A 19,436-nucleotide genomic window follows, 5' to 3' on the forward strand; every position below is an offset into this window, starting at 1 on the left:
GTCAGATCCACCCCCTCACCTCCTTGCGCTCTGCAGCCCTGCCACCTTCAAAGTCATGAACACTTACCTTTCTGGGTATCCAAGACTCTCCAGCTCCCTGCACGGAGCTCTCCTCCCTGTCTGGACATCCCTTGGTCTTCTATTTTTCCTCCCATCCTTAATATGCGACTTCCCCTCACAGGTGACCCATGACCCTTTCCAGGAAAGAGGTCACAGCTGATGGCCCTTTGGCTGAATCTCATCTGCCTGCATTTCTCTTAATATATACTAGAGCAACTTTGAACAATTAGGCACATTTACATAAAAACGCAATCTTCTGGCTGCCGTCAAGGGCAACACTAGGCTGGCATTCCCACAGGGCTGGGAGGAGAGACCAGGACCCCCTGGGAGAGGTCCCCAGCTCTCTGGACTCATCCAGCCCCCAACACCGGGTGACGAGTTTGCACATCTGTTTATGGCCAGCTGGCAGCGGGGGCGGCAAGCTCGCCCGCAAACTTCTCCCCCTGTGATTTTAGCCCTGGTGGAGTGCCATCTGTCACCGCCAAGGGGAATACTGTCTCATCCCCCTCTCTAAACTCACGTCTCTCCTGGGCCGCCATGGCCCACTTCTAACTGGCTCCAGCCCCAGCCCCAGCCCTTCCCCTTAGGCCCCCCTTTCCTGCTGAGCATGCCTGGACACTTGGTAGGCACTTGGAGGACGCCTGACTGACTGATGTCACCTCAGGGAGAGGGGCTTAAGAGTTGCTGGCTCGCTCTGGCTTCTGAGTGATCTGGCCAGTATTAGCAGCTAGAATCCAATCCTCACTCACTGCATCAGAGATGAAAGGATCTGATCGTGACTCAGACCCCTGATTCCAGTTCAGATGCATGCATGTCCATTTTCTCCTAGAAGACGTTAAAGAAAGAATGGTCTATAACATCTCAGTGCTCATTTTTAACTGCTCCTTCCCTCAAGGGGTTTTCTCATATCTCTGGAGATGATGCAACATGTGGAAAGAATACATAAAGTCTGTGGTCAGGATGTGTCGGGTCCAAGTTCCACCTCTGCCTCTTACCAGCGGTGGGATGTAGAGCAAATCGTGTAACCTCTGCTCGTGTATAGAGTGGGACAAATCAGAAGACGAGTTCAGAGGGCTTGGTACGGAGTAGACAGTCCCTACGTGATGGGTGACACCCTCCACCTGTGGTCTAATGGGACCCCTGCCGGGGTAAGTCTGCCCGGGAGGATTCTACCCCGTCCACTTTCAAAGAGCATCGGTCCCGCTGCAGCAGGAGGGCTGGCAGAGGGCAAACACTTTCGCTGCTGCTCTCCCCTCTCCCAGACAACAGTGGGCAACGCTCATATTCAGAGTCTGCTTCTTGGCTGCTGGGAGATACTTGACTTGTGATTGGATCTCGCCCGCCCAAAATAACTGACTTTCAGGCAGGGGATTAAATCCAGAAGAAGCTTTTGTTCGGCTTTCTCAAGGACTCTCACTGACCTCGAATGATTCTTTCTATGTCAAAGCAGAGTCCCCTTCATGTCAGCTTCATGTCAGTTTCTGATTAGAGCCCCTTTCGTGGGCGTCCACCTCAACTCCACACTCGCGTGTTAGTGCCATGTTCCGCCTTGGCTCATCTTCACTGGTTAAGGAGAGGCTGCAGCATTAATCCATTTCAAGGCTTTTGAACAAACAGCCATAAAGATTTAAGCCTTCACTTTGCCTATTAAGGAAAATGCCGTCTGAGATAATTGTTTTGTCCTTGCCTGACAGGAAGATTTACACAGACGACAGGATTATTTCAACCTCTGAGCAAATTCAGAAACTCTGAACCTGGATGGTCATTCTCGACATCGCAATTATTCCTCTGGTGAAATCTGCCACATTCCTGGACCTTATGAAGAAAATGCTTGCAAAACGCGAGACAATCTCAGTTATTATCGATTGAGTTCCCAAAGGAGTGTAGCTGAGTTTTCAACGAAAGTCACCTGGGATCTAAATATAGATTTTGGCTCCTGTTTGTGTCACCTCTTCTAAACTGCAAGCACTTCCAGGGCAAGGCTCCGGTGTGATCTGTTTCTGTACCCCACGCAGAGCCATGCTTGGCACCGCAAGTGTGCAGAATGCTCTCTGAATGCGTGAGTTGCTAAGAGCTTGCGTAGTTTAGTGTAGTGGGCAGTGCAAAGGTCTGGAGACAGCCTGAGCCTGGGGTTGAAGCCTGCTTCTGGCATTTTTCAGTTACGTGGCCTTAGACCATTACTCACTGCCTCAGGCACGTCATCTGAAACGCGAGCCCGACGTCATGTTCCTCTGCGGGGTTTGTTACAAGGACTAACAGAAGAAAGTCTACAGGTGCCTGGCACATAGTGGATACCCGATAAGTGGAGGGCACGCCCTGTATTACTGCTTGCACAGAGGATATAAGGAGAGGGATGAAGGCTTGCAGAAACTGAGGGGAGTCAGAACCAAAACATGTTATCCCGTGTGTATTAAGAGGCCCAGAGTTGATTTTCCACAAATCCCTCTCTGACGGCCTGTTCCCTGAATCCCCTTTTCTGATTACGTGTTTCCAGCATCCCTCCCTTTGACAGACATTCTCAGGATCCTTCTCTCTGATGGTCTTCCTAACATCCCTCTTTCTGAAGGATGTTCCCAGAATTCCACTGACTATGTGTTCCCGGCATCCCTTCCACTGAAAGTGTTCCCAGCATCCCTCTCTCTGACAGGTGTTCCCAGCATCCCTCTCTCTGACTATGTGTTCCCAGCATCCTCCTCTCTGACAAGTGTTCCCAGCCTCCCTCCCTCTGACAGCAGGTCCTCAGGCTCCTGGTGTGACACGGCCAGCCCCATGCAGGTGCAATCTTCTAAATAACAATCAACTTCTCAGTTCCAAGCGTCTTTTGCAGGCCAGCCTAGCCTCTGCTGTCCCCGAACAAAATGACCAGGAAGAGAGCAATGGCCAGAATCTTCTAGGAGAGGCTTCTAGAAGGCTGCAAGAGGTTCCCAATCCAATGTGGCAAGTGAGTCACGTGAACTGTAACAGCGGCAGGACCAACCTGCCTTTCGACAGACAATACTCCAAGTTACAGCCAAGCGCCGTATGAGGTAGACACTAGTATGGCCGTTTTACAGGCGGAGGAAGCGAAGGCATAGGATTTAAGCAGTGTGACCAAGTGGTAGGAGCGGTGCTCAGCAATCACGACTGCAGTTCTGGAAAGTGCCCAGCGGGGGGGAAAAACAATCTCAAAAGATTACATACCGTATGACTCAGTCATAGATCACTCTTGAAATGACAGCATTTTAGAATGGAAAACAGACCAGTGGCTGCTGGGGGTCAGGGATGTGGGGCAGGAGGGAGGCGGGGGTGGCTGTAAAAGTGCAGCAGGAGGGGCTGCTGCAGGGACGGAGCCGTACTGCCTCTCGACTTGGCGGTGGAGATGTGAACCTACACGTGTGGTCAAGTTGCACAGAACGAAAGAAACATACACACAAATGAGTTCAAGTTAAGAAGAAAAAGGGCCCAGAGTTACCAAGACATGTTAGAAGCATGTTCAGGTGTACTTGGTGGAGGAAAGTGGGGAGGTTATCACGTACTGTAGTTAGAGAGAAGGCCACCGTGAGTGTGGCAGGCTGAATAATGCCCCCTCCGCCAAAGACAGGCACGTCCGAATCCCCAGAATCTGTAAAAGGAACTCTTCAGACGTGGTTCAGTTAAAGACCTTGAGATGGGGAGATAGGTCTCGATTATCTGGGTGAATCCCATGTAGTCACAACCCTCCTTATGAGCAGCAGGCTGGAGGGTAAGGGTTAGAAAAGGCAGGGAGAGAGATTATAAGATGCTATGCTTCTGGCACAGAAGACAGAGGACGGCACCATGAATCAGGGTCTGCAGAAAATCCCCAGGGACTGGAAAAGGCAGAGATTCTCCCCAGAGCTGCTGAAGGGAGCGCAGCCCTCTGCCAACATTGACATTAACCCTGGGAGACTGATTTTGGGTTTCTGACTTCCAGAACCGTAAGATAATAAATTTGTATTGTTTTAAGCCACTAGGTTGACGGTTGTTAGGGCAGCAATACGAAATTAATACAGTGAGGAGCCTTGAAAAAAAGAAACTTCAGTTATTCGTAAAATTTCACTTAACGTGAAATGCTGTCATCTCTGGGGATATCAGACGGCTGCGGTGTTACTGAACATGGGACACTATGTGTTTGATCAGCGGAGACCTGGTCTTAATGGAGATGAAGTTCAAAGCCACCTTTATTCCTAAAACTGCTGCCATTCCCTGCCAGCGAGCTTCTACAGCATCTGGTGGGTGTTCAGCAAAGCTGGTACAGCTCATAATCACAGCCTGTTTAATACCTGTCAGCCCGTAGAAGGCTTCACAATAAATACTGCACCCGGAGATTGTATTTTGTACTGCAGCATCTCTCTAGCCGTCATGTTTGAAAAATATGACTATTTAATCTCATGTTATGCCAGGAGATACTAATGTGTGAGTTCTCAGGGGGCAAAACCCCCAATAGATTATGTATCCAAGATAACATGTCATCTTTGACCATGTAATTCAGAATTAAAGTTTCTAAGAAAGCGTTCTAAGCCTCTGTTTCCACACTGTCTAAGAATATAATAAGCCAAAAAAAAGCCCTTAACAAAGGAATGAAAATCAGCTTCGCTTTTGGAATACTGCTTATGACTGAGGGTTTACCAGGTACAAAACACTGTATTAGGCACGTTGAGTCCTCACCGCAACTCTACAAGGAGGAGAGTATTGTCCCTGACTTGCCACTGTAGAAACGGAGGTTCAGAGAGGTTAAGTAACTTGCCTGAGTTCCCACAGCCTGTAAATAATACAGTCAGGATCGAAGCCGACCTTTGTCTGATTTCCAAGCTCATGTCTTTTGGACTATTGCTACTGCCTCAGAGATAAATGCATGAGGCAGTAGGTTGAATAAATTGTGTAAAGCCACCCACAGACAAGAGGAGAGCTCTGCAAAGAGCTCAAGGTTGGTCTAACTTGGAGTCCATCACCCTCCGCCACGATGGACCTCAGTGGGGAATAGACGCTGTCATCCGCAGGGCTGTGTGTGGACAGAACGTTGGCTACATGGGGACCCAGGGTTATAACCCACCCAATCACTGGCATGCAGGGAGCTTCGTGAAATAGGCAGAAGATTGCTCAATACATGTCATAACAAAGACGAAGCAGCATGGTTGCTCCTGTAAACTCACAAATCCTGGAGCCACTCTGCTTAGAGCCACACGGACGTGCTCTTCCTAGCTTAGATGCCACGATCTACTCCTGTGTGCCGCTTAGATCACTGACCACTCTGATTGCAGAGAAAACAAACTTAGGTGACCAAGGGGGAAATGGGGGGATAAATTAGGAGTTTGGGATGAGCAGATACGTACTACTATATATAAAACAGATAAACCAAAGGATAGCACAGGGAACTCTATTCAGTATCTCGCAATAACCTGAAATGGAAAAGAATCTGAGAAAGAATCTACATAGATGCATGTATGTATGTCTGAATCACTTTGCTGTACACCTGAAACTTACACAACATGGTAAATCAGCTAAACACCAATAAAAATAAACAATAACAGAACAAACAAAATCACTCTGATTTTGCTAAAAAGTCATCATCGGAACCACCTTCTGACCCACTGTTTCCACGAAGAGTACCCTCACAAGCAAGACCCCTGCTTCCCCGCCCCACAGTGGTCCTGAAATTGGTTTGCCCATGTAAGACATACAGTTGCCCTAGCAACCACCTTGCACGCACGTAACAAAAACGGAAGTTCCATGAGACGAGACACATCCTTACTACACGCGAGGAGCTCTCATGCGTTCTTTTTCTATGTCTGCTCCACACACATCAACGGAGTGACTCACGGATGACTCTCTGTCCCACGAGGGAGCTGTGTCTGTAGTTTGAAAGCACTGAAACAAAGGAGAATTGGGGTCCTACCTCTGGGGCGATATAATCTGGAGTCCCACAGAAGGTCCTGGTCGTGACCCCATCCATCATGTGTTCCTTGCACATCCCAAAATCAGCAATCTTGATATGTCCTTCCGAGTCCAGCATGACGTTATCTAACTTCAGGTCCCTGCATGAGAGCGGGAGCGCGTCAGTGTCCTTCCCACAACAGGACATGGTTTGCTCTGCAGCCGGTGAGGTAGAGGCGCGTCTGAGCGGCTGCCATCTCAGTGGCACATTAGCTACAGGTCCCAGGAGCATGGGGACCTGGAATTAGTATCTACTTATTTTTCAATCTCTAGAGCCTAACTTGTGCTTAGCATACAGTAGGTACTTAAAAAATGCAGACTGAATGAATGACTAAATGACCGAACTGGTGATTCCCAGCCTGGGCTGGGCAGGTGAATCACTAGAGATTCCAATTTAGAGGGTCTGAGGAGATCCCAGTCGTTCAGTTTATCAGGATCCCAGACACAGAGAGGCTCAGACACACAACCAGGTTTGCAAAATCCTGGGCTTAGAACATCCTTATTGGGTCATACGTGTTCTTTCCATCCTGCCCAGTGCTGTATGGCCTTTTAATTACTTTTCAGTTACCACCGAAGACATTCTCCCTTCACTGGTGCCAGACTTTCACGACTGGAGGAATTTAATTCAGTCATTTCCTCTTGCCTCTCCCCTGCTCCCCGTGTTCTTCTGCTAAGCATCTACAACAGAAATTCAGTTTTCCATTGGTCCCTGACCTCCATGCCAAATAAAAGGCAGAGGAACACGCTGGCGGGGGAGAGAGAAGCATGTTTCCTTGGGGAAAGCAGAAACGAGATATAAAATCTTTTGAGGTCCAGAAATCACAAGGTGGTTCGGATTTGCCTGGAGGCTGCAGAGAATGGTGGGTCCCAGCAGGTCTCTGTGGCTTCGGGGGTTATCAATTCCGTGTTTTAAGTCCTCATCACAGGACCACAAGCCCACAGAGGTCCAGAGGTCCAGCACAACTCTCAACCGTGCTGCGGGCAGCCGAGCTTTGATACGCACCTGTAAATGATTCCTCTCTTGTGAAGAAAGAACAGCCCGATGGAAATCTCTGCTGCGTAGAATCTGCAAGAGAAAATGCTTGTCAGGTCGCTGGCTTGCTTCCTCTGGACTCCGGGGTACTTTTTACCCTCAAGATCAGGCGCTGAAAATGTACAGGAATGGAAGAGCCAGGACTGTCAGAGAATGCACCGCCCTATACACGTCTTCCAACTCTGCCATTTTGTGACTCCAACTTCCCCAAGGAATGATACAGCTAATCAAACCAATGAAGCAGCATTACTACCTGTCCACAAACAAGTGCTTCTTGTCTGGGGGTGGGTGGGCAGGTCATGCACTGCTTAAGAGAAATTTTGAATATGATCTTTTAAAGAGTGGCTGTCTGCTAGGAGAGTCTGTCAGGACTACGGTAGATTGGAGCGGATTTCCACTCTCCTAGTCATGGACAGAACACGTTAGTGTTTGAAAATACAGTTATGTCCTGGCAGACAAAGGATGGGGTGTGAGGAACTCTGCAGCTAGTTTATTCATCCAGCTAGTGCTGGGAGGAGTGGGACACACACCGTGATTCCTACCTGAGTGCACCCTTTGAAATAATTCATAATAAAAAAGCAGTTACTTACTGCCGTCACACTTCCAAATTGTTGATAGGTTAATATCTGAAGTTCTAAACAAATGCTGAAGGATGTTTTAAAATGTGCATAGTGTTTAGGAGCCTTTGAAGTTGAGAAGCCACAGAAGGTACCTGTGCAAACATCACACCCAGGAGCCTTAAACACGTGTGTTTACAGCAGCAGAGAAAGAACCCATAATGCTAAGGACTGAACTCTTAATGGGGTGGGGGTGGGGGCTCTGAGGACTGACAGGAGAGGGAGGGGGTGGAGGGGGGAGAAAAGAGGTGACTGTCACATGATTTTTCATGCTTTTCTATATTTTTAAAATAAAAAGCTTTCTGGCAACACAAATACAATGAAATAGTTCTAAACGAGACACCTGTCTGCTATGTCATGATGGAAGGTGGCTATTCTGCTATTTGCTCTTGACAGCTCTGTGTTGCCAAAAGTTTCTTTTATAATCCGAGCCTTTTCATGCTTTGTAACTAACAACATGAGAGAGGGGAAAAGGGCAGGCATTTCGGAAAATTGAGGAGTAAAAATAAAAATGGAATTCCCCTCCCCTCCTTCACGTGCTTTAAACTTGCCCGGCAAGAATTCCCTATTCTGCTTCAGTGAGTCTTCCCAGGGCAGATGATCCCACACACGCCAAAAGTGCTTCAGATTTATCTTTTAGACTGGACATGGGCCAGAACCCGATTAACATTTGCTAACTTGATTAATCAGGGTACACGCCCACTATGCATCCTCATTGAGGGGAATAAAAGGAATAAAACAGCTGTTTGTTTAGATTTGCTTCTGTTGAGTTTCCCGTGACTTCCTGGCCCCTGAAAAATGGGATGATTTTTCAGGTATCGAAGTCCCTCCTCTGGACAGATGACTCTCCGTCTCTCTCCTGTGCTGCCGACTCCTGCATCCCAGCATCCAAGATGTGTCTCACTGAGACCTTCCCAACTGAGCTTGTGACTTTGCCTCCAAACCACCTCCACCTTGATGGCTGCCCCCTCCCAAACCTAAAAATGGGCATCACCTAAAGAGGTTCCTTTCTCCTTACCCCCAGTCACCAACTTCTGGTTTTCTTCCTCAAGAATGTTTCTCCAAGACACTTGCTACTCTTTGGCTCCAAGATCAAGCCTTGATCACAGCTCCATTCTTTCTCCTCTACACAGACTTTCAATAACCCCCTTGCACCAGCCCCCACCCTCCCTCCCACCCTCTGGCTCCTCTTGGCCAGAGGGCTCTGTGAAAACTTAACCTGACGCTGCCAGCTCCACTGAAGCCCCTTCCAGCCTCTCCGGTTCCGCAGCCAGGCCCTCCACAAGGCTCGTCACCCAGAGCCCCTTTAGTTGTTCAGTGAGTGAATGACTCAATCAAGGGGGGTGGAATCGGGCGGCAAGGGGATACAGACACCTGCATCTCCAATTTACTGGAAGCAGAATAAACCTCTTCTCAGGAAACGTTGAGGTGGACCCTGTCAATCAACCTGCCCCCGCCCCTGCCACCAGGAGGTCACAGTGCTTCATCCCAAACTGGACAGAGCCCCCCCTTCCAGGCTTCCCCCAGCAGAAGTATCAGGTTGGGAGTCCCGTGTTGTCTAAACTAAGCGACTTAAAAAATTACTCACACTGCTTGTGGTTCCTTAAACTTTCCCACTTGTTGGATGTGGTACATGAGGTCCCCGCCGTTGACATACTCCATGACGAAGTACAGCCGGTCCTGAAGGCCAAGGGGAGACACGTGAGCCGGGCTCCTCCAGCCGCAGGGCTGGGCTTTGCCTTCTCGTTAGTAAGGCGCCGGCCGCTCTGGCAGGTCTGCTCGGTGGGGCCCTCCACAAGCCCCCACCCCGATGAAGAACAAGCAGTAAGCGCTATTGCATGAGGGCCTCGGGAAGCCTGACGTGTCTGCCCCTCTGGTTATGTACGCTGCCTATTACGGGAACGGCCTCCAGCGTTCTTCCCAGGACACATTTCTAAGTCAGGGACGGCGTGAAGAATCCACAAGGGCCAATTATTTCATATTAACTAGCGCGTCTGATCCGCAGGGTCTTGGAACAATGTAGTAGTAATGTATAGTAATAGGTTTGCCTGGATGCTTCTGAGAACAAATCTCATGAGTTAGGTTGGGCTTACAAACAATAGATGCTCAGTATTTACTGAGGGGGATGGGACTATACCTGGAGAGGTTGATCCAATGTTCTTCTGCATCCATATTATGCCCAAATATTGCTTCTGATTCTCTCCGTTGCTGATACGCTAAGTGTTGGCCCCATGAAGAGCCAACATCACAGAATGAGAAAAATCTGCATATTCATGAGGACACTATGCTGGGACAGATGGGGAGACTGGGGGGGGGTTTAACAGGGAAATGACTAACAGCACAGCAAAAGGTAAAAGCTGACCTCTGCTCTCTTCCAGAAACCATCACCATTTCACAGGGGTTATTAAACATTAAAGTAGCGCACAGGGAGAGAAAAAAAAATGATGGAGCTGGTGCTAACAGCCAGGAAACAGCCCTGGAAGCTTCAGTCTCTCACTTTCCTGTTAGGAACTTTAATTTTAATTTTATTTCTCTGCTTTGTAGCTTTCCAGAGCTTAATCAGGGTAACCAGAGTCACCGGATCCGGGCTGGGATTTTTTCCCCCTCTTCTTTGCATATTGCTCTCCTCTCCACTATGCTACTTGGGAGCTGCTGAGAGCCGGAAGCTGACGGGCTGCCAGCGCCAGGCTGACATGCAGTGGTGGCGCCTGGCTCTGCAGCCCCGCCACCCTGTCATTTGGAGATTCTAAAGTTCCAAAGCATTGAGGGGCGCTTCTGGAGAGATTTTAAAGGGAGACGTAAAAACAGAGAGTCAATCTCTGGCCAACAAAAATTGAAAGCAATGATGATCATAACAATGACAGCTACTGATGACTGAGTCCTTAAAAAGGACAGCCTGCTGAGGAGGGGAACGCCCATCTCTGGGAACATCTCCCTCTGGTCTAAGTGTTTATATTTCTTGTAGGTTACCTGCAAGCACCACGCCAGGACCCTGGCCCTGGCCTTGGTCCCATAATCGGCTGATTAACGCTTTGCAAATTTTTTTCTCCCCTATTTAGCTGAACTAGATGACAAGGTTCAGTAAACTTTTTCTGCGAAGGGCCAGACAGTAAATATTTGAGGGCTTCATGTGTGTATCTTGCAACCACTCAAGTCTGCCTTTGCAGCCTGAAAACAGCGGATGCCAGGTCAGTGAAGGAGCAGGGCTGAACCCCAGGAAAACTACCGATGGACCCTGAAATCAGAATTTCATCTAATTTTCACGTCACAAATAGCATTCTTTTTTTTTTTTTAACCTTTCTCGGAGCTCATAGACCATATAAAACAGGCCAGACTGCCAACCCTTGCTGTGTGCACTGAACAAGAACATACTCTTTCGTGACATAGAGTCCCCAAACCATCCAATGCAGTGGACCAGCGGTCTTAAAAAGCCAGGACCGTGACTTACGGTTTAGTATCTCTAAGTCTTAAAAACGTGTTATGTCTTTCCAACCTTCCTCACGGGAGGAAGGTGGACTCAGACCCTGAGGACGCTCTGGTTAGGGGCAGCTTTGAGGGCACGCTGAGTGCTGGGGCACAGATATGCACCCCCAGGGTCCTCACCACTGTCTGGAAGCAGGAGTGTAGCTGCGTCAGGAACGGGGGCTTGTCGAGCAGGGCCAGAACTCGCTTCTCCACCATGGTGCACTCCACGTCGTCATCCTGAATCACCACGTCCTTCTTCAGGATTTTGATGGCGTACAGTTCTTCTGTCCCCTTCCTGTCCGCCAGCATCACCTGAGAACACATGAAGGACAACCTGAAAACTCGGCACAGTCGTCTGGGACTGGGGATGGGAAGGAGAACCAGGTCACGTGACAGTTCAGATTTGTAAATGCGTGATGTGAGAAAATCAATAAAGTCCCACTTCATGTGCCGATCTTGAAATACTGCACATCACTGCCAACGAAATCCTACCCGCCTCGCTGTGTAATTTCTACGCTCTCAAGATGTGGACCCTGTAGGCTGTTGCCACACGATGGCGCTATTGTGGCTGCCGAAAGGAATACGCAACGTTATCTGGATTAGTCTTGAATTATGCACATCTTTCAGGAGCATCCTCTGAGCAAAAACGTGACTGACCTATATAAGCTGGTTCACAAGTTAGGAACCAAATCAAAAAAAAAAAAGGCAGGATCAGAATCAGTTCCTGGATTTATCATGAGATGTGGGATCAGAGAAGCCAACGTCGACATACAGGCTGATTGCTGTAGAAACCCACTTTGGTCTCTCCTTATTTTATTATTTTTTTTGGACGGGAGGGGGGATTAGGTTTTTATTTATTTATTTTAATGGAGGTACTGGGGATTGAACCCAGGACCTTGTGCATGCTAAGCACACACTCTACCACTGAGCTATACCCTCCCCCATCAGTATCTGTCAATTACTGCAATCACTTACTACAAGTGAATATATAAGTTTTAGTCGCGAAAATTATTCGTTGAACTAACATTCTGGAGCACCCACAATGTTCTGAACCCTGAAATGGGGACACACAGTGAGCCTTCTGTAACTTTTTTCGATACAGTTGTTTTTAATGACAGAAGTAGGAAACAACTGAGCTATTTGTACAGGGGGCAGGAACACCCAAAGGGCTGCTCTGGAACCCCCAGGGAGAGCAGGAATGATCCCAATGTTGTCTGCAAAAGCCGGGCCACATCACAGACTACGGTCCTCTTACCTTCCCAAAGCTGCCCTTCCCCAGCACCATGAGGAAATTGAAGTCTGTGAGTTTCACTCTGTCAAGGTTGTTGGAAGGCGGTCGCCTGTCTTCAGAAGGACTGATGACTTTGTTACCAGCAGGGCCAAGCTTGGCTTTCTAAACAAAAAGCACACAAGTGAAAACAATCAGCCATTTCTCCCCAGGTAAAAAGTGACAGAAAACTTCCTGACTAAGCTTGATGCCGCCTGGAAGGCGCGAGGTGGAATGCGGTGAGAAAAGGAATCTGAGGGTGATGAAATCTCTGTTCACACTCACCCTAAGGGCAACATTTGCGAAGTTGCAAAAAATTGCCCTTACCTCTCACCAGACCCCTCTTTTTATAATGTAACCAAGAATCAAGTCATGGGACTCTGTCAAGTGAAGGGTGACTCTCATCCTGGGATGTAAAAGTTAACTTCTTGGGGAAAATGGGGCTTCGCAACAGTTAACGTGATACAAGAAATAAACCGTGTACTGATGCTCTTCTTGTTTGTAGATTTTCCAATTTAAGATTAATCCACATAAAGGACACTTGTACCCATGCAAACAGGGAGAGGAGTGTCTTCTGGAGAGGCACAGCTTAAGTGTCGCCCAGAGAGACAGGCTGTGGGGAGAATGTATTGCTACTTTAAGAGGCACAGTAAGAAAAACAGACTTTTTTTTTTTTTTTGCCAAGAGTTGAACTCATGAGAGAATATGAAAATGAATACATGACTGCATATGCATGACTGGGACATTGTGCTGTACACCAGAAATGGACACATTGTAACTCACTGTACTTTAACTAAAAAAAAAAGACACAAAGAGATTAACTTTATTTGATCAGGACCTTCACAACAATGTCTGAAAAAGACTCAAATGCAATGGACCCGTTGCTCGGAGGTGCTAGAAACAGCTGAGGAGCATTTCCGCCCGTGTGAAGCTGCAATTCGGGCCGCCGCTATATGCTGGCTTCCCTCCATGGTGCCGTGGTCCTGCTCACGTGGCATTGCCGAGCTGTCCCTGCGCCTTCCTTCTCTGACACTTCAACTCCACAGTGTGGGAGGGAGCCTGGACGTTTGGACGTTCTCATGTAATCAGTGCTCCTTCTCTCAAGCCGTCACTGGTCAGGCTGGGGCAGCCACAGGGAAGCGCAGGGAGGTAGGTCGGCCACACAGTGACCCTCCCCAGAGGCCACGCCCGCCTGGCTAGTCCAGCCGGCAAGCCGAAACCAGGCCCTGGGAAGAGTTTCTCTGCAGGGACACTCCTCTGATGCGAGGACCTGCCGGCCCCAGACCCGGCTGGGATCTCTGACTTCAGAGCAGCACTGACCTCTACACTGACCATTTCTTCCTCTGAGCTTTTTGATGGACTGTTTGGCAACCGGCCTCCCAGCAGGACAAATAGACCTGCCCTTCCTGGCTCGTATGCCGTTGACAGAACTCCGGTCGTCATGAATGTAATTCAGACTTCATCAGGAGTGCAAACAAAAATCGATGTACCAGGGAGAAAGCTGAGGCTGAGAGCCTGAGGGCAGAGCTTTCGGCAAACCCACGGAGGCGTCAGAATGAGTGCGCTGACATCCTTCACTTACAGCAACGCACACACAACCTGGCCCAGCCAGATGCCCTGCCAGGGGCAGGGAGCAAACGGGAATCCCACCACAGAGACTGAAAAGCCGGATGTCTCCTGAAGCTTGAGATTCAGGGGAGCGAGGACATCACCTGGGGCTGCGGATGTGAGGGTATCAGCCCGCTGGTAATCCTCCTTGCTGATAACGATAAAGCTCAGATCTTGAGTTCGATCTCTCTCGTCTTGAACAGCCACATAAAGAAAGCTGATGGAGGCTCAGCTCTGAGCAGCAGCTGATGGGATGGAGATGCGAGGACTGCAGAGATGCCACCCTCCCGAGAAGCCCCCCGCCCCCGCCACAGGTGGGGTGCCCTCTCAGCCTTGATGACGTTTGTTTTCCTCTTTAGAGAGCGGCGGCCCAGAGTTCGAGGCTTGAATCCCAACCTCATCGCCCTGTGTGTGTGGCCGTGGACAAGTCCCTTAACCACGCCAAGCCTCTGGTCCACAATCTGCAAGACGGGATGGTTCTGCCGGCCTCTCCACCGGGCTCTCGGGAGGAGTGGATGTGAGAACGTCTGACACAGTAACTGGTACCCAGCAAGGGCTCAGTGCCTGGTACCTCATTTTTCTTCTATTCACCTCCACTTTCTCAGGAGGGCCTAGTGGAGGCAGCCCTGGCACAGAGTCTTTGCTCAGCACACAACTATGCCTGGACTCACGGGTCCTCATGTGGGAGTTTAGAATATGGTATCGTTTATTCTACAAATATCTGTGCGTCCATCATGCCCCAGACATGGGGCCAGCTCCTGGGGAAACCAGGTCAATAAATAGCCTCTCCTCTGAAGAACCTGCAGTGCAAAGGTACCTCGATCTACATCCCTGCTACTCAAAGTGTGGTCCGTGGACCAGCTGTATCAGCATCACCCGGTGGCTTGTCAGAAAGGCAGACTCAGCCCCCATTCCAGATCTACCAAATCAGAACATGCTTTTTTAACAAGACCCTAAAGTGATTCCTGTACACGCTTGAAGTTTGAAACATGCTAGTCTGAGACAATTAAGACTGTTTCTCCCTTAGACTCAATGGTCCCAAGACCGTTTCCACCTTCAGCAACTTTCAGTGATCATATAAACCAATGGCAACTCTGGTAAGAGCCCCGGACTTGGAGTCTAAAGAGCTTGGATCAAATCATGGCCTTACCCACGTTTGCTGTGTGACTCCGGGCAGATTACACCGCCTCTCTGGGTCTCGGGTTCCTCATGTGTAATATGGTGATGACAAGACCTCTGCATCCCTGGGCGACGCTGAAGATGAAATGAGGACTCCTTTTTGAAAGCTGCCACCCATCCCAGCACCTCACAGCACACCCTTCGCCCTGGTCCTCTTTCCTTTGCCCCAGGAAGGAGACACTGTGCTTCCCTCGGGCCCCTGGCACACAGTTGCTCCCTGACCGCAGTCTCAGCTCCAACTGCTCACCCTGATTTCTAGAGAATCCTCTGCAGCCCCCTACGAGGCTGGGTTAGGGCTAGCTAGTGCAAAAAGAGATCTCGACTTCTTAAAATGGCACAGAAAGCCTGTAAGGAGGAAATAACTGGAAGTGACGACACAGTGTTGCAAAATAAAGGGACTTCAAATATTGAAGTCTTAACATGGCTTTTTTTTTTTCAGTTAGACTAGAACACAGCGTGGGTTACTGGCTATGATTAAACAACTCAGAATCCAGGCTCCTTAGGTTCCTTGAAGGGTGGCAGATGAGCACGAGGCCAAGTCTGGTGCTAAGTGATGACTAGGGTGTGAGAGCGGGCAGTGCCTCCCCGTCGGAAAAGTTACTAGCAACCAGCACGTCTCTCGTTTCACACAACAGATGTATTCTTGAAAAGCCCTAACAGTTTGCCACCGCTGAAGGGGTTCACGGCATTTCTACAAAGCAAATCACACAAAGTGAGCTCAACTGTTGCAAATTCAGATTCCTTCTCAAAGGTTGGCGACGAACTATGTGCCGGACGCCTGTGTCTGCGGTGTCTGTGTGGACTGCTGGGGGGCTCTCCACATTCAGCTCCCTGTTGGGGACCAGGGGTTTCAAATTAAAGTCAAGAGGAGGGTGTACCAAATCGTGATGCTGTGTATCTATGGGGGGATGGGAATTTCGGGAGACATTCATTTTCCACTAGGCTGGACCACTTGCAACTCTGAGCTGCATTCTGACCTGCAGGAGTGGCTATTCCAAACGGCTTAGCCTAACACCACAGATCTTCTGCAACGTTTGCATTCTGTGTAATTATTACACATACTGGTATTGGTACGTGGGAAAATGGACGAGGAAAATACGAGGAAGCGTACATTCCTAAACTGCCCGCCTCTAACACAACAGCACCCCGCCTAGCAATTCTTCTAAGAGGTGCTGACTTATCTTCAGAAGGAATCCAAGCCCAAAGATCCTCCTACACTAAGAATGTAGAGTCTCAGACATAATTCGGAGGCTCCCAGTGGGTCTGTCCTGTAACCACGGGACCTTTGGGTAACCCTCTGAAGTGAGCTTTAATGTTTAATTATATTCCATTGCAGATGTGTCCATCTGTACCTATTTTGTGAGTGTCTTTTCAATAACAAAGTATTTCCTAGTATAAAAGAAAGACGTGGCTTTGGTGAAGGTTTTTATCACAGATGTTTGCAAAGTGTAAAGAGATGAACGTGACAATAGAAGGTTCTTCCTACTTTCTCAGATTCTGAAGGCCAGCAATGAACGGACATGGGAACAGACAGATGACTGTAAACTTCGTCTACAATAAACACATTCTGTTTTCAGGGCTTAACTGAACATCCCCGGCAACATAAGACTGATGGCGCTTCGGTGCTGTTCCATAAAGCAGGGCACTGGTAACAGAAGCAGCTATGCCGTATGTAACCCAGGACCTCAGCGCAGCATCTCGCCTCTAAGGTGACGTGTTCAGCTGCACCCACTGCGACGTTAGCTAATAGAAATCAGATGGTTTCAGAAGTCAACCACAAAGGAAGGCGTTTTCAACGGCACCGTTAACAGAGTCTGCCCTGCGTACTTCTAACGAGCCACGAGTCACGACATCTATTACCGCCTACTCAGTAACCGGGCAACGGGTTAAAACGATGCTACTTAGTGGGCATTACAGCCTCCTGGGTCTCAGTCACAGTAAATAAAATGCCTGCTGTTCTCTGGCTAGAGAATTTCTCATCCTCTGGAACACGCCAAGCACGCTTGCTGCCTGAGGGTCTTTGCGCTCTCCGCTTCCTCTGACCCAGACGGACAGGGACGTTCCCCCATCTCTGCTCCGGTGACCCAGAGGCTTCAGCCCGGCCCCCTGTCGTCCCTCGAGCTTTTCTCACTACCTGCTTATATATTTCTCTTTCTCTCTCTGCTGAAGGAGCGTGGGAACCACATCTGCTCTGTTCACGGATGTATCTCTGGGGTCCAGGAGAGAACCTGGGGCACGGTGACCCTCAAATACTTTTAGAATGAATGGATGAATGTGTCCAGAGGGAAGGAAATTCCTTCAAACATAAAATTTTTAAAAAGGCAGAGTTATTGCTTCTAAATAATTTCTGCATCAGTGCTGCTTCTTGTTGTAAAGGTAACACATGTTCATTTTAGAAAATTTGACAGACATAGATAAGTCAAAAAAAAAGAAAAAGAAAACAATTTAAAATACCTATTATTTTATCACCCAGAGATATCTACTGTTAATACTTCAGTGGATATGCTCTTAATCCTTTCTCTTCATAGTTTCTTATTTGACATACACAGATTTCTATTGTTTGTAACCTGTTTTTTTTCCCTTTGTATGATGAGAAGCTTTCTAAGCACTTCCACCGCCTGATTTTAGTGACTGCGTGATGATACTCCACTGCAGGGGATTTAACCATTTCCCTATTGTTGGACACTTAGGTTGCTTCTAATTTTCACTGTCATCTACATGCAGATGAAGAATTTTGTCGTCCAAGTCTCTACCTACGTCCCAGATCTCCCCAGGAGAGTTTCCTGACGTGGAACTGCCAGGTACTGGTTTGCAAAGACTGGTGCACAAGGCGAGACGTTCAAATCTGAGCACAGAAAGTCAGAGAGAAGAGGAGGAAACCCAAAGAGTCAGGGCAGCTAATTCCTGAAGGCACAGTCTTGGTTTCTTCTGGGTCCCGTGTCTAATTCTGCACTCGGAATCTCTAAAAGCACTTCTTTCTCACATCGGGCTTGGCGGATGTGTTTTATATCAGATGCCAAAACAAAAGCACATCTTCACTTCCACAATGTGGAGAGCAGTCTTGGAAGAGAGCTTAACAGTGATTCTTAGGTAAGCAAACCCCTGAAGTCATCCCCCTTCCTTCTGACAGCATTTTTTTCGGTCACACAGTCCAATCTGCAACTGCGACCCGGGGAGGCGTGGGGCCAGGTGAGTCCTGCCACACGCCTGCGTCGACACCTGCCCATCGCAGTTTTCACCTAGCGTCGGGAATCACAGGTGACCAGCAAATCACAGGTGTGCATCATTCGACTGCAGGGAGGGCCTCAGAGCCAGAGACCGTCAGCCAGAGAAGGGTCTTCGAGAAGGGCAGACCTGCCTACAGCCCAGGTGAACATGCTACTGTCCAGAAAGCTCACGCTGCTACCCAGGGCCGCTGAGCTGGGCCGTGACTGCCGTGCAGGGGGAAGAGAAGGATGCTTCTTTCCTCTAACCGGTCCCTGAAACAGGACCCTGCAGAGGGTCGCCCCGCAGAGGACCATTCCCTTGCGCTGAGAGCGGCCCCGTCTGGGATGGCATGAAGGAGAGGGAGCTTTTAGTCTTTGAAAGGAAGCTGGAAATAAGCTAATCACGGCCACCCCTGTTACAGATGATGAGGCTGACGCCCAGGGGGATCAGCTGATGTGTCTAAATCAATTTTCCTCCCTGGCCTCTGAGTCCAGAACTCCGGTTTTTGAATTCAGTGCTCATCCTCCGATATCGAGGGTAGGCAGATGTTTTCTGTAAATGGACAGGTAGTGGATATTTTTGGCTTTGCCAGCCAAATATGGTGTCTGTCGTGACTACCAACTCTGCCGTTGGGGTGTGAGAGCTACGTGGATGGAAGAATGAGCCTGGCTGTGTTCCAACAGAACCTTATTTACAAAACAGGCAGCAGCCAGGACTTGGCCCGTGGGCTGTAGTCTGCACATTCTTGCCCTGTACCATGCAGGTTCCCAAACCATTCATCCTCACTTGTAGTTAGACTTAAATAAAACATCCATCTCTCCTTGCTAAGCTGTCAGAACAGCAACAATTAAGAACCTCACATGCCCCTGAGTTAAATTACTCTTCAGTCTCTTCCATTACGAGCACAGGAAAGAGCTGTTTTGCAGTCAAACAATGTAGTGAGTTGGCAGAGCAAAAATTTCAGGGAAACAACATTAAGTCATTTTCTGAATGAGCAACGTTTTTATGGACACATCCACTGTCCACGGCTGTGGCCGCTGCTGAATTCACAGGCAGCCAGCAGGCCTCT

The 19,436-nt window shown here is 48.8% G+C and overlaps 1 protein-coding gene and 1 non-coding gene across 3 annotated transcripts in view; both read right to left on the reverse strand.

The window, feature by feature from the left end:
- The window catches only part of PRKCA (protein kinase C alpha), a 358,338-nt gene that overhangs the window by 36,978 nt on the left and 301,924 nt on the right, over positions 1-19,436 (reverse strand). For both annotated transcript variants that reach the window (XM_015235211.3, XM_072939443.1), the window contains 5 exons: positions 12,362-12,499; positions 11,245-11,418; positions 9,230-9,321; positions 6,995-7,057; positions 5,954-6,092 (listed from right to left, as the gene is read on the reverse strand). In XM_015235211.3, coding sequence (XP_015090697.1) covers positions 5,954-6,092; positions 6,995-7,057; positions 9,230-9,321; positions 11,245-11,418; positions 12,362-12,499 — 606 coding nt within the window. The remainder of the gene's footprint in view (positions 1-5,953; positions 6,093-6,994; positions 7,058-9,229; positions 9,322-11,244; positions 11,419-12,361; positions 12,500-19,436) is intronic.
- TRNAA-AGC (transfer RNA alanine (anticodon AGC)) lies at positions 11,974-12,046 on the reverse strand. Its single transcript has one exon. It is a non-coding gene; the product is annotated as a tRNA-Ala (tRNA).

This window comes from Vicugna pacos, chromosome 16 (genome assembly GCF_048564905.1).
Source record: "Vicugna pacos chromosome 16, VicPac4, whole genome shotgun sequence".
Classification (NCBI taxonomy): Eukaryota; Metazoa; Chordata; class Mammalia; order Artiodactyla; family Camelidae; genus Vicugna; species Vicugna pacos.